This window comes from Geotrypetes seraphini, chromosome 2 (genome assembly GCF_902459505.1).
Source record: "Geotrypetes seraphini chromosome 2, aGeoSer1.1, whole genome shotgun sequence".
NCBI lineage: Eukaryota > Metazoa > Chordata > Amphibia > Gymnophiona > Dermophiidae > Geotrypetes > Geotrypetes seraphini.
The window spans coordinates 432,654,763-432,670,302 of record NC_047085.1 but is presented as its reverse complement, the minus strand read 5'-3'; the positions used below and the strand labels follow the sequence as shown (position 1 = coordinate 432,670,302).

At 42.1% G+C, this 15,540-nt stretch overlaps 1 protein-coding gene across 9 annotated transcripts in view; it reads right to left on the bottom strand.

The window, feature by feature from the left end:
• The window catches only part of CACNB2 (calcium voltage-gated channel auxiliary subunit beta 2), a 508,378-nt gene that overhangs the window by 186,344 nt on the left and 306,494 nt on the right, over nt 1-15,540 (bottom strand). For 5 of the 9 annotated variants that reach the window (XM_033931292.1, XM_033931290.1, XM_033931294.1 and 2 more), the window contains one exon: nt 11,849-11,968. In XM_033931292.1, coding sequence (XP_033787183.1) covers nt 11,849-11,968 — 120 coding nt within the window. Of the gene's footprint in view, nt 1-11,848; nt 11,969-12,083; nt 12,710-12,818; nt 13,125-13,207; nt 13,428-15,540 lie in introns of those variants that run through there. The other 4 variants (XM_033931299.1, XM_033931293.1, XM_033931297.1 and 1 more) reach the window with 4 other exon arrangements.

The following is a 15,540-nucleotide window of genomic DNA, read 5'->3' as shown; positions in this document are numbered from 1 at the left end:
TCCCCGAATGAAATTCCAATGCAAAACCCTCCCCCTTCCCACCAACCCTGGATGTGTATGCTTAAGGGTCGATAAAATAAAATCAATTATCATTCCTTACAGAACTTAGTCAATGGTTCCCAAACATCCATAAATTTCTTATACCGTCCCTGTTGTATAGCCATCAAACGTTCCATTTTAAAAGTATAACAGAGAGATTCCCACCAGAAAGTGCAATTTAATCTATCACAGTTATTCCAATTCCTCATAATGAAAAATGTCCAAAAAGTGGCATAAAGGAGCAGGTGGACATTTTTCTTGTGAAACCCTTCCAATTTGCTATTTTTGAAACCTATATTCTATCTAGACAGATATCTATGCTGTTGATCAGTTGATCCCAAGGATGTACGCTAGAGGTGTAGTGTGGGTGGGAGTAGGGCGGACTTGTAACATGGGATGTTTTTCTGCATGATCAAACATTTAAGATTGGCTGAATGCATGTATATTTTTTCTCATGTGAGCAACAAGTTATATATGTGTGTGTGTGTGTATTTTTGTGAGCGACCATGTAAAATCTGAAAATGACACTCTTAGAATGTATGACTGCTTACTCATGTGCTCAGCTTAGAGAGAACATAGATCCAGGGTACAATTTGGATGTCGGGGTCTAGACCTGTTTTAATAACAAATAAGTGCCAAAAAGATGCCCAAACTGATCAGATGACCATCAGAGGGAGAGTGTGGTGCAGTGGTTACAGCTAGAGCTTCAGCCCACACTGCTCCTTGTGACCCTAGGCAAGTCACTTAAGGGCAAATTCCATAAAGGATGCCTAAAGTTAGGCATCCAAAATGTGGACATCCAGCAACTTAGATATCCAAATAGATTGAATAGTAAGCACAATTAATGACTTTAACAAGCAATAATTGAAAGTTAGAAATCCAAAGGATGTACACAATTCACAGAACAGGCATCCAGAATTTCGTAGATGCCCATTGGAAAAAGCTGTGCCTTAGGTGATAGAAGTAGGTGTGGTTTTAATTTGGACATCCATTTACAGAATCGTATTCCGCTCAGCATCCTAACACATCTACATTCTCGCCTAAAATGTAGACGTTGCAAAACCAGGTCTACTTTTGGGCGGTAGTTAGGCATCTAGATATAGGGGTAAAGAATACTTCAGTTTGATATTAAGGTTAAACTATATTTAACAATGTATTACTCAAGCAAAGCACGTGAACAAATGTATTGCACACTAAACCTGTTTACTAAAGCTTTCCCAGAGTATTCACTTGTCTATCTGCCCAGTTTCCGGTGGTACAATTATTTTATTTTTTTCAGATTTTATCAGAGTATGAGTGTGTTGCTTTTACGTCTTTCCTATCTCGAATATTGGCATTCCTTGCCCATCATAATGAAAATGTTATTGCAAATTGCTTTGATTTAACATGAAAGGTGGTATAAAAAATACCAAATAAACTATGTCATGCTGAATAATCTCTGATCTTCAAACACATTATATCATGATTTATTTAAGGAACAAAGTTATGCTTGGAAAAGAGACGGATGAGGGGGAGATATGACTGAAGTCCACAAAATCCTGAGTGGAGTAGAACGGGTTCAAGTAGATTGATTTTTCACTCCATCAAAAATTACAAAGACTAGGGGACACTCAATGAAGTTACAGAAAAATAATTTTAAAACCAATAGGAGGAAATTTTTTTTCACTCAGAGAATAGTTAACGCATTGCCAGAGGTTGTGGAACGCATTGCCAGAGGTTGTGGTAAGAGCAGATAGCGTACTTGGTTTTAAGAAAGGTTTGACAAGTTTCTGGAGGAAAAGTCCATAGTCTGTTATTGAGAAAGACATGGGGGAAGCCACTGCTTGCCCTGGATCGGTAGCATGGAATGTTGCTACTCTTTGGGTTTTGGCCAGGTACTAGTGACCAGGATTGGCCACCTTAAGAACCGGCTACTGGGCTTGATGGACCATTGGTCTGACCCAGTAAGTCTATTCTTATGTTCAAACACACATCATCTACATGAAAATAGTGGAAAAAGGACAGTGTAGCAGCACAGGTAAGAGCAATCCTGGAGCCTTGATAAATGGTACTAACAGTGGTTTTAAAGGTACAAACAAAAACAATTTATTAATTGTGGGGAAAGGAGTAACCTGTCTTTCACAGGTGGAGAGAAGTAAAACACAAAATCATTTATTGGACTTGAGTTCTCTCCTGTAGCCTGCTCCTGCAGAACCACATCATGGTCTTCGATAATTTTTAAGCGAGGGTTGTTTGAGGTCCAAAAGGGCTAAAGGAGAGCCGGCAAGTATTTTCCTACTCAGGGCCATGATGCCAATATGCCAATAGTGCATCTCGAGATGCATTCCTCCCAGAACACCTGGCCTTGGGCACACAATGAACCCTATGCGAATACAGGACAAGCTAAAAGTCTTACTATACACAGCTGAAACCCATGATGCTGGACTCTGCATGCAATACACACCACCAGGGAAATAAATGCATTTCTTTCTGAACAGTGCAAAATATAGAAAGCAGATGTAAATTCTCAAATCTGACATATTTCAATCACTGAATTGAAAATGGAATCAGTTTTCCTACCTTTGTTGCTTGGTGATTTTTCTAATCATCTTTTCTCAGACTCTGGCTGCACTTCCTTCTGTCTGCACCCTTAACTCTGTTTCTAGGATCTTCTTATCCATTTGCCATTTTTCTCTCCTTCAGTTTCTGCCCTACATCCTTTTTTCATCTTAACTTTTAACATTCAACTTTCTTCCATTTTTCTGCTTCCTTCTCAAGCTATCTACTTTCCCTTCCTCTCCATTCATGTGCACCATCTCCTTCCTCTCTCTGCCCTTTCCCTTTCCTCACCATCTTTCTTCCCACAGAGGTCTGGCATCTTCTTACCCTCCCTCCCTCCCCAATCAGGATCTGTCACTTTTTGTTTCCAGTGCTGCAGTCCTGCACGTAGCATGAATGAAATAAAGATGTTGCCTTTGGAACCCCTGGAAGCTTTCCCTCTGCTACTGCTTCCTACCACGTTTGAAAGGGCAACAATTTGAGTGATTCAGAGGTGATTGCAGCAGCAGAGCAGTATTTCAGTGATCAGATATCAGAGTATTTTTTGGAAGGGTTACAGGAACATCAGACACGTGCATTGAATATGTGGAATAACTTGTAAGTTTCATGGCTCCACATCATTCATTTCTTAGTTGGGCTGATAACTTTTCAGCACCCCCTCCGTTATGCACAAGTAAACCTAACTGCCTGGTTAACAGACTTGCCCTTTTAGTACATATCTTTAGGGGGGGAAGTTAGCAAGGCAACTTTTTACTGCATCTTGATTTACCATGGGATTTAGCAACCTACAGGATGTCAAGTTGTAAAGCTGCAGCCCAAGACTCTTGGGGCAGAAACTGCTGTTTGAGGTTCTTTTCCCTCGCCCCCCTCCCCCAAGCACATCCCCTCCTCTTATAAAGCCCCCCACCACCACCCAAAAGTAAGTCCACTACTTACATAATTCATCCCACCCCACCCCACTCTATGCCTGAACCTGTCTGGCTTGGAGGTCTAGTGGTCCGAGTGCAGGAATAATCCTGAGTCACTCCTGCCTACCCAGTGCCAGTTGTCAAAATGACACCCCTAGTGGTAATCTCTAGCAAGGCTATCAAATGTAATGCTCTGGGATGGCACACTCACTAGCCTCCAGTACCCTCCTTCCTATCACACAAGCTTCACAGCAAGATCGGCCAGTCAACCTCTCCAAACATAACCCAAATACCCCCCCACCACCCACCGAAAGCTCCACAAACTCTGAATACAACTACGATACCTTTGATGGTCTCCCGACCCACTTGAACATAGCTACAACACACATGATGGCTCCCTAAGCCTCCTGAAAACAGCTCATTCACCTGATACAAAAACATCAAATGCTCCACAAACCCCACTCCTTCATACACTCCCAAACTCCCAACCTCCAACCCCCCCCCCCCCAACTGACACCCTGATATTTCTTGAAACTCCCTGCTCCAGTGATAGGCAAGAATCCCATGTTATCAAATCAGGCCCATCCTACCCTTTTCTTAAACTCTGCCACTTTGACCAAATCTCCACTAAGAGCCCAAACCTCTCTCCACCCACGACCCCTGCCTTGGGATCTGAGAGTCACCAATGGTGGGGCAGTGGGTCTTGGATGACACTGATCCACCTCTTCTGCTGTTGCCTGGGTTAGTACCATATTCAAAATGGTGCCTATTGGTAGTCTCATGGTACCAGTGCAAGATAAACCCTGATGTTAGTACCGTAAGACGTAAGAAGAGAGGGATTGCTGATACTCGGGACCCACTGCCCCATCAATGGTGACTTGGGGGTGGGGAGGGGAGTAGACTGAGCAAAGAGGCAGAGCTTAGAGAAGGCAGCAATATACTCAAGCCAGGGACTGATTTGTTGTGTCAGAAACTGTTCAGAGTATATAGGAGATGGGGGTTTTGTGTTGGGGCGACATCAAGGAGGACAAAAAAAACAAACCATCATACGGTGCCACCGCAATTAGTTGTCATGTTACATCTTAATGCACTGCCACCATGGTACATACCCAGGCTGATAACTCTGAGGGCCCACTTTATTGGCCAAAGAATGTAATACCATGGCGGCTTATTACCTGTTTGTCTGCACAGTCAATGCAGTGTAGATGCAAGGGATGTTCTTGCACTTACTACACAGGCTTAGCAATTGCCACACATTAATTTTTGTAGTAAGAGTGCAATAACTGCAAAACTTGCCATACTTTAGTAAAATGGCTCCTATGTGTGTTGTTGAACACACATATTTTGATCACCCCTAAAGGTAAGCAATTCATGCAGATAAATCACTATTTTCTCATGTAAATAGCTTTGAAAACTGTCCTTCTAAGGAAGATGTTAGCAAAAATTAATTCTGCTGACCTCAATGCTCTTATACAGTTCTATCCATAGATTTTAAAAGGCTTTTAGATGGAAAATGACTTTTTGAACTCAGAATTTTTTAGTATAATATGTCAAGAACCCTAAGCCTCAATTCAAGTCCATGGGGGAACAGGCTGAGGTAAGTTCCTCTGTCCTCTGGTTGTTTGATATGGTAATTAATCCCTTGCTTGCTTATTTCATATCATTGCAAGATGTGCACACAATGGGTTTTACACCTAAAAAATATTTTATGAAATTAAATATTCCTTTCAGCAAGATATATAGAACATTTTGACATGTTATCAAAGTTAGGCAAGCTTTGTGATGCGAATTTATGGCCTAGCTTGTGAAAAAGTCATTCTGTCATATTGGCTTGGTTCTCCAGAGTGCTATGTAAGCTTCATATGTGTCCCACAGATATGCCATTAATCATCTGGAAAACAAGAAATACAATCCTTTGCAATTTTGTATGACTGGAATAAAGTAGGATTATAGGACGGATTCACTGAAGTGTGGTAAGCAAAGTTCCTGTTAACACTGTGAGCATTTTTGCCGATGACTTCATTTTCAGTGAGGCCTATTCAGTACAAAATACACATGGTAATATGAGTTAACAGGAATGCAGCTTAACAAGCTTTCAGTGAAGCAAGTATAGGAATGCTAAGGTGGGAATTCATGAAGGGTCACTAACTGATTTAGTGTACGTTAAATACTAAGATGTCCCTTGATGAATTCCCCCTTAAAACTCTTAAAAATTCTTAAAACTCAAAATTTTTTGGAAGGTTTGGAAAACCAGACCCCCCTAGCCCTGCCCCCAGGCCCACCCATCCCTTCTCTGTCATGCCCCAGTTCCGCCTCCCGCTGCCTGCTCTCATTGGGCAGGAGGGCATCCACCTGTGCTATAATAGCATAACTGTGGTTTCACTGACACAGTCTCAGGGCATCAGCTAGCTGTCCGGGTCAGGTGCCTGGTTTTTTGAGATGAGGCTGGATTTTTCTCTGGTAGGCTTGTATTGACTAGCTCAGTTAGCCACTCTAGAAATTCAGAGGAGATGTGATTCAGCGTGTGAGATGGACAGATGTCCAGAGAGCAATGTTTCTTTAGAGAGCCACTCCAGTAGACATGAAACTACATCTGGGGTGATTATAGTGAAGTTCTGCCAACACCTATCGGCTGGGATACCTAATTTTATGTCATCTTAACCAATTCAATGCAGTCTTCCAGTGTGTGGGTAAATGTATCTCTAACTGTCTGAATCTTTTCTTGGAAATAGTGTGCTACATCGTCTACCTCAGGTTGTTGTACTGCGGAATTGTCTAGAATCTCCTCTGGATATTAGGGAGTTGAAAATCCTAAAGAGGAAGAGTTTTTCGATTGGTTGAACAGATCATCATAATATAGCAGTGCTTGTATGCATGTTTATTGTGGAAATCCTGAAAGCTTAACTAGGTTGTGGTTTTCAAGGACCAAGGATGCCCACCCCTGCTCTAGTATCTCTCTTAATGGGTGGTGACAGGATAACTGTACTCTTATCCCAATAGTGGTGATACTCTCCTTTAAGTGCTACAGAATAGGTTCTATGAGAGCTGGACATTTGCCTTCTGAACAGGTTAAAGATAAACCTCTGGATGGTTGAATTATCCACTGACACAGATAGGAAGTTGATACTCACCAATTCCATTGCTTTCAGACTTTAGTCCCTTCCTTGACTGGGACTTAACAGATATCAGTAGCTTCAAATTTGCTGTCTGACCAAGGTTTAAGTTCCAGTCTCCTTGTGACTAGATATTCTGCCTTAGCGCACTTGATGCCTCCAAGAGACAGTGGTGGGTCAGACTTGTTTCTAGCTCTTAGGGCATAATGATCTTGGACCCTTAAGCCAAACATGTACCATAATCCCCAGACTGCTTAATCTCTTGCATGCTAGAACACACAGGAAGTCTCTTTTCTTTTTCTGAAATATATTTTATTTGAATAAATGTAACTGATTTACTTACAGTTAGCAGTTTTTTGGAAGTTTATAGCCCCAGAGCAAGGGACCTCTGTATTTCAGACTGTTGCAGAAGATGGGAAATTGAAGGGAAGGAGGTTTATGGCAGAATTTGAAGAGTCAATCAGTAGGATTAAGGTAGTTCCAGAGGTGAGATGCAGAGGTATAAATATGTATGAATATGTGTGGCTGAATAAGCAAGTAAGGTATAAAGTCAAGCCCAGTTTCAAGGGGATAGGAGAGGAGCACATGTGCTTTCTAGACATGATGGAGTATGGCTGAGCTCAGACACAAAGGGTCCAGAGGGAAAGATCTGGGTATCATTGTAGACAATGTGATGAAACCTTCTGCCCAATGTGCGTCGGCGGCCAAAAAAGCAAACAGAATGCTGGGAATTATTTAAAAAAGGGATGGTTAACAAGACTAAGAATGTCATAATGCCCCTGTATCGCTCCATGGTGCGACCTCATTTGGAGTATTGCATTCAATTCTGATCTCCTTATCTTGTATCTCATGTACTGACTAAATGTACCTTTACTGTAAACCGCTTTGAACTTCACGGTATAGCGGTATATAAGAAATAAATTATTATTATTATTATTATTATTATCTCAAGAAAGATATAGTGGCACTAGAAAAGGTTCAAAGAAGAGCAACCAAGATGGTAAAAGGGATGGAACTCCTCTCGTATGAGGAAAGACTAAAACGGTTAGGGCTCTTCAGCTTGGAAAAGAGATGGCTGATTGAAGTCTACAAAATCCTGAGTGGAGTAGAATGGGTACAAGTGTATCGATTTTTCGCTCCGTCAAAAATTACAAATACTAGGGAACACTTGATGAAGTTACATGGAAATACTTTTAAAACCAATAGGAGGAAAATTTTTTTCACTCAGAGAATAGTTAAGTTCTGGAACACGTTGCCAGAGGATATGGTAAGAGCGGATAGCGTAGCTCATTTTAAGAAAGCTTTGTACAAGTTCCTGGAGGAAAAGTCCATAGTCTGTTATTGAGAAAGACATGAGGGAAGCCTCTGATTGCTCTGTATTGGCAGCATGGAATATTACTACACCTTGGGTTTTGGCCATGTACTAGTAACTTGGATTGACCATGGAGAACGGACTACTGGGCTTGATGGACCATTGCTCTGAACCAGTAAGGCTATTCTTAAGTTCTTATGGCTAGGGGTGGTGAAAACAAGAGAACAATAGGGACAAAGCTTGATAAGGTACAGAGAGAAGTCATACCCTTGCTGGCCAATCAGGGCAAAGGTTGTAGACTTGGGATACCAGCTGGCATGGATGGGTTTTTGGAAATTAGGGAGATTTCTAAAACAGTATTTAGCACTGAATAGCAAAAATGCCTATACTGAGTTTTATATAGAGCAAATATTTCCCCAAAACAAGCTCACAGAACAGGTTATGCTGTTACTCCCACCTTCTGTAACCTTACAGAAAACATGTTGATTCATACCTTGTGGGGTTGTTCTCATATTCTATCTTTTTGGGCTGCCCTTAATGGGTTTTTGGGACAATTCCTGAAATGTTGCATCCCACATACATGGAATGGAGCAAGTCTCAATAAGACAGAGGCTTACGGTGTACAAGGTAGAGGTTCTAAAAGGGAAAGCATATATTTTGAGGAAAAATATATTTTGAATCATTGGCTAAAGGACATTGCTCCTTTATTTTGATATTGGAGTAACAAATTTATGGCCCCTTTTACAAAGCCATAGTAGAGCTTTTCCCGTGGCAAATGCACTGAAGCACATTCGATTCCTTGGGGCTTTGGTGCGTTTGCCGTGGGAGAAGCCCTACCGTGGGCTTTGTAAAAGGGGTCCTTGATGCTTTGGGAAACTCGAGATGTGAGGTGAGAGCGTTTTTACTGGAGTGGAATGGGTTCCCTCCAGAATATATCCCTGCGTAGGGTTACCAGGCATCCGGATTTCCCCGGACATGTCTTCCTTTTCGAGGACATTTCCGGAGGTCCACACGGCTTTTCAAAACCCGGCACTTTGTCCTGGTTTTGAAAAGCTTCCTTGAATTGCATTGGGCAGGAGGGCATCTGCGCATGCGTGGAAAGCCCTCCTGTCCAACGAGAGGAGGAAGTGGGGGGTGGGGTGGGGTGGGTCGGGGTGGGTCTAGGGATCCGGATTTTACTAAAGAAAAATCTGGTAACCCTATCCCCGCAGACATGTAGTTTAGCTCTTAACAGATTTCAGGATAGAATTTGCTATAATCTCTAGCTTGGGTGACAGCTAGGATGGGGGAAGAGTGGGAGGAGGGAGAGACATAAAATTATGATACAAGACATTGCGGGATAATTGATTGAGGGCTTAAGAGTCCAAGCCTTGGGCCACTTTCAGTTGATAGAGTGGAGGCAGTAGCCTAATGGATAGTGCAGCGGACTTTGAACTGGGTTCAATTCTACTGCAGCACCTTGGCTGGGCGACTCACTTAACCCTCCATTGCTCCAGGTACAAAAACAGATTGTGAGCTCACTAGGGACAGAAAAAGTACCTGCATATAATGTGTATATCTGCGTATAGTGTGTATATCTGGTAGCGCTATAGAAATGAATAGTAGTAGCAATATTAGTAGTAGATTTTTTATGAAGTTATGTATATACCTCTGGTTTTTGACAAGTGCCTACAAAGCCAAAATTATTATATGCGTACCTAGGGAAGTAAGGACCCCTAAAGTTATACAGTTGGCTGTGTTAAGTTTGATTTTTTTAAAACGCAGTTCTTAGTACATTGTTCTGTGTACCCCCTAAAGAATGGTATCTTATATCAGCTATGTTCATGGTTTAGTCAAATTAGAACATTACTAATAAGGGTAACACTGATTGTATCTTGATCTTAATAAGTTACTGTTATGAGCGTATTTGGGGGCTTTTTTTTATTCATTGATATACAGTAATTTGGATCTGTGATTGTGACTCCTAATAAAAATCATTGAAACATAAGTGTAAACCATTTTGGTTGTACCATAAACATACACAAACACACACAAAAAAATACCAGTCACTCAACATACAGTTAGTACTCTCCCCCATTCTCCCAAACCCAACCCAATACCAATAATTGCCCACAATACATGCCACTTTATATAGCTATATAAAATAGCAGTCCATTTTGCTCCTTAAAGCTTAAAATCAATACTATCCACCCCCCACCTCATTATCAGAGCTTTCAACACATACCATCCAGCAGAAGAGAAGCACGGTTATTCAGCTCCACCCCTGATTTTACTTCCTACAAACAGCCACATTTTAAAGTCCTTCCAAATGTATATGACCTAATTCTAGCAATATATTTAAGAGAAAGGGGCCCACCACTGATAAAGCTTGCTCTCTCAAATGCAAACTCTTAATATGTCATGTGAATGGAATTTCCAACAAAGACCCCTGATTGATACACAAAAGACAGAGAGGAATGTGCCTCAACTATTTTGGGGATATTCAATAAATTTTTTATTAGAATTTTCAAATAACAACAAATGATAAACAAAATAGATTACAACAGCAGTTCTTAAAACAATATCTTTTACAATTAACCCCCCCCCCCAAAACCCAATATACTTATAGGGCTCCTTTTACGAAGCCACGTTAGCGGTTTAAAGTGCGTAATTGCGCACGCTAATTTGCCGGCCGCACTAGCCGCTACCGCCTCCTCTTGAGCAGGTGGTAGTTTTTCAGCTAGCGCGGGGGTTAGTGCACGCTAAAAAGGTGTGTGCGCTAAAGCCGCTAACGCGGCTTCGTAAAAGGAGCCCAGTGTTGGCTCTAAAGCCAACCTGTATTAACACAAGAAACTAACAGCATGGATGTATATTACCTCAACTATTTTTGGACCAAACGCACAACACCTACATCCTGCAGTGCACCCAAGCTTCTAAAGAGAGCCAATATAATACTTCTATCAAAGGCCATGTAGACAAACAGCAAGGCATCTTAAAATCAATTATGCTGCCACATTTCGAGCTACCTGAAGGCAATGCAATAGGTGTCCAGTGGCATAGTACTGGCACCCCTTTCTCGCCCTCTTCCCTGCACCCCCCCTTATGCTGCGCAAGCATGCCCCTTCCCCGTACCTTTTTATCTTCTGCGCGAGCAACCACAAACTTACTGCTCACGTTGGCTTCAGCGTCCTCTCCGACGTCGCTTCCTGGGCGCGGATCCCAGAAGTGATATCAGAGAGAGTGCCAATGCTGATGCGAGCAGCAAGTTCATGGGGGAGGGAAGGGGCGTGCGCGTGGCAGGGAGAGGGGTGGGAAGTGGGGGGCAGAGAGCAGGATGGGCGCCGGCGCCACGAGGAAGACCATATGAACTGCCCCACCCCCACTCCACTGTGTCCAGGAAAGCCGAGAATTACAATAATCTAACATTAATAATAATAACAACTTTATTTTTTCTATACCGCCACAATCTTACAACTTCCAGGCAGTTTACACAGTGAATTACAGAATACAAAGAGCAAAGATGTCACTGAACAGTCAGCAAATTACAGAATACAATTAGTAAAAATACACATATTTCTCAAAGTTATCAGCATGGTGTTAATAGTTTTTATATGGTATCTGATTAGGAGATAAATCTATCGAACAGTGCTGTCTTAATTTCTTTCTGAAATGCGCCGTAGGTCAACCTGGCTCTGTTGATGTAATTGCCTAGCCAGGTCTGCTGTTTACTAGCTTGAAACTTAAAAGTTCTGTCCAGAAAGGACCTGTATTGCAATCAGTGATCCTTGGATAGGCAAAAAGATTGCAATTTCTGGTTGTCCTAGTGAGGACGTGTAACTCGAAATGTGGAGGACAGACAGCTAGTTGCTACGGAATATTCCCAAGAACATACACATTTGACAAAAGACATAATTAAAGCCAGCAGCTCCTTTAATAAGCACAGAGTGAGACTGACTTACCTTTGCCTTTTCCAGCTGAGCCTGGGCCTGTCTCTCTGCTTCTCTCCGCAATGCTTCTCTGTCTTCCTCCAGAGACACATCTGAATCGGATGGACGGCTGGTATAGGAGTCCGCCGAGCCCTGCCGAGAAAACAATGGATGAGAGCAGAAGGACATGGCATTAGAATAGAGGCCCGGCACTGAGATTTTCCAATAGAACGTTTGACATTTTATTTGCCTGCTCTGAAGCACACACCTTTTCAAAAGTGGGGGAATCGTTTCATTTGGAAGGTACGCAGGTGTATCTCTGTTTTCATACTGTATACGCACAGACATGCGATGCATAGTTTCCGCACAGAGAACAGCATTTGCTGGTTTCTAATGTACAGTATATGTCCTTGCTAAGTTGTGGTTGTTGGTTTAATACGGACAGTCAGTTTCTGTCTGGTAAGTCAGTAATGGTGCAGTGCAGAGATAAAAGGCACAGAGTACAGGATAGCTCAGAAAATAATAAAGAATGGTATTTTAATACAGTTAAGAGACCACTAGAATGTAATAAAAACAATTTGAAGTTAAAAGAAACAATACAGAGACAGAACTGCTTATTGTGCTCCGAGTTTTAACCTAAAGCTTTCTAACGCAGAAATTCAATGCGTTTCCTTTCCTGCTCTCTCTCCTGTCCTAAAAGGACAAGAAAGCCACCTTGGTCCTTCGGCAGAAACATTATCAGACTCAGATCATCGTTTCTAGGCTCTGTACATGTGACAACAATCCTAGGATGAAGCAAGCCGCAACACACTACAGAAAGGACTTATAAATAACAGGGCTAGTGATTGAATTCTGCTTGTCTCTTCGCCACCACATGAAGGGAATTCTACTCTGTCAGTCGTAAATAAGCATCTTTGCTCTTTCCCTGCAGGAAGTATACCCCCCCTCCCCCCCACACACACACACCAAACCACCAACAACACACAAAAGCAAAGCAGCTTACGCAGATCTCAGAATTCTTCAGCCGTCCTCCTTTGGCTCTTTTCAGAAGCCTGATCCAGGTGGCCTTCATTAGCCAGACCGCTCAGCTATTGTCCGCAGCTGCAGCGCCCGGCAGAGGTTCTTACACAACATATGCACGCTGAGCAATGCAGCCGCGTTCTTCGTTCCCTAGCCATGCTCTGCAGCAAGCTCCTTCCTCCTCATCTCCTTTGCTTTATTACTATCAATCTCTGCCTCCCCTCTGCTTCAAATGTTTCTCCCTTTTTAGCAAAATGGAACTGATAACCTAACACCCCCACCACACACACACACACACACACACACACACACCTGATCCTCCGCAAAAAATTATGCCCACATGAGGGACCTCTAAAGTGACAGAGCATCTACCTTAAAAGGTTTCCCCAATTTCTGTTTTAGTGGGGCTTGACACTATTTTCAGCACGCAAGAACATTGTTTTGAAGTCAGGTACAAAATATATTCAGAGACATGTACAAGTGCAAAGTTCAATTCATCTCTTCAGGGTTCTTGTTAGGAGGCAGGGAGGCTTTTCATCTCTCTGGGCATGCCCAGTAAGTCACTGTGGCCTTTTACGCAGCCACTCACATCACAGTGCATTTATTCCACGTCAGATTGCCATTTTCCATCTCAAGGGTAAACAGCTCAAAAATAGCAAGAACCCTGCAAATCTGGACCTGCGGCTACACTCTCTCGTTTTGTTAAAGCTTTCCCACAGATCAGGTTTCTTTCCAAAAAGAATGCATTTTTTTCATTCTACGTCTTCATTTTCTCGAGCAGTTGGGACCTACTAATTCATTATGTTATGTGATCATGAAAAATACTATAACAGTGAATGGCTGCTGTATAATATTTGAAGCCTGAAAAAGCAACAATATTTTAATATATAGAAGTTTGTTTGAGTTGATCTAGTCGGTAACAATCTATAATATATCATTTTCCACAGTGATAAGAGAAGGATGCCTCTGCAGGTTCAGCACTGACAACACAGAGAGAGCCATTTAAAATCTACGTCAAAAAGCATAAATTATAGCCTACAATTTCAAGGTCTTTAAAAACTGCGTGTTGGAAACGTATAAAATTAGATGACAGCAGATAAATAACATTTGGCCCTAGGGATGCCAACTAGCTGGTACATTGCCCACCTGGCTAGTTTTCATTAAGAAGCCTGGCAGCTGGCAGGACCTTTAAATCAGCAATGTACCTAACCTGTATTCTGTCAATTGCAGCAAACTCACCTCCTACCTCCCAGAATATCTCTCATCATCCCCTCCTGCTCCTGGAATGTTTTTATATAAGTAAAATCCCAGCTCTTGGCCTGACTAAATAAATAAGAAACTTCTTAGCAAATTAATAAAGTGCAGAAAAATTCAGGCAGCTCCATTCCATCCTTCTTAGGAGACAGGAGTGGTTTCAAAGGGCTGGAAAAAGAAAGATGTCTTCTTTCCATATATAGACACAGGAAAGAGGACAGTAAGCTACTGGCCAGCGAGTCTGACCTCAGGGACTGGGAAATCAATGGAATCACTACTACTACTAGTGATAGTGGACTATTCTGGATCCAAAGAAGGTGTATCATCTTATTAGGTTCACTAGCCATGCCAATATTCAAAGATAATGTTTTGGGACTGAGACAAAGAATGGAGTTCCTGGCATGAAGTGAGAACAGGAACTATAAGCTCTGAGCTACAACCAGAACTCAAAGCAGGAAGTAGAGTTGGACACATTGGAACCGCAGCTAGAACGCAAAGCTAGAGCTCAGTGTACACTTGGGGTTAGAATTCACTTCAGGACCCAGAGCTAGAATCTGACATAGGATACAAGCCTGAAGGAGGAGGTCTTCGGCTGGAAGGAACTGCGGATAACCCAACGGAACTCTGATTTTGGGTAGGCCTGAGCCCAAAGTTGGTGGGCCCTTGCCCGTTCAGGCTTCAAGTCTATGCCGCTGTCCCTTATAAAGATAGCACCACTTTCTCTAAAACAGATGACACTTGTCATTTTCAAAGCATTTGGACCTTCCAACTTAAGGAATCAACCTAGCAAACTCACTTTTTATATATGCTCCTTACCTCTGATACAGTCTCAATATCATATTCTCAGTGTCACATACACACTTCCACTAAACATGTCTACAAGAAATGACTCTAAAGAGAATAGTCATAGAAGGAGTAGCCAGTTTAGTAAAGCTGTTTGATGGAATATGAATTAATACTTGAAACAAATACATTAAGAGAAGGAATTCTGATTAATCATTCTCAGTTAATAATAATAATAATAATAATTTTATTCTTATATACCACCATACCCTTCGAGTTCTAGGCGGTTCACAACAATTACATTAGGATCCGCATTGACATGCCGATTTACAACAATTTATTAGATTAACAAAACATTTAGCCGAACTTGGCTGATGCAGAAGGGAGAGGGTAGAAGAGAGGGAAGAGAGCGTTTAGGGGCCCGGTAATGCCGGAAGGGGGGCGGTTAAGGGTCTTGTTTGTTGAATAGGTAAGTTTTGAGTGTTTTTCTGAAGCCGAGGTAAGTGGGGGCCTCGAGTATCATTTGGGCGAGCCATGGGTTCATCTTGGCTGCTAGGAAGGCAAAGGTTTTGTCTAGGAATCTATTGAGATGACAAAGCTTTAGTGAGGGGTAGGCGAACAGTTGAATTCTGCGAGATTTTTTGTTGGTGCAGTAAAGGTTAAAGAGG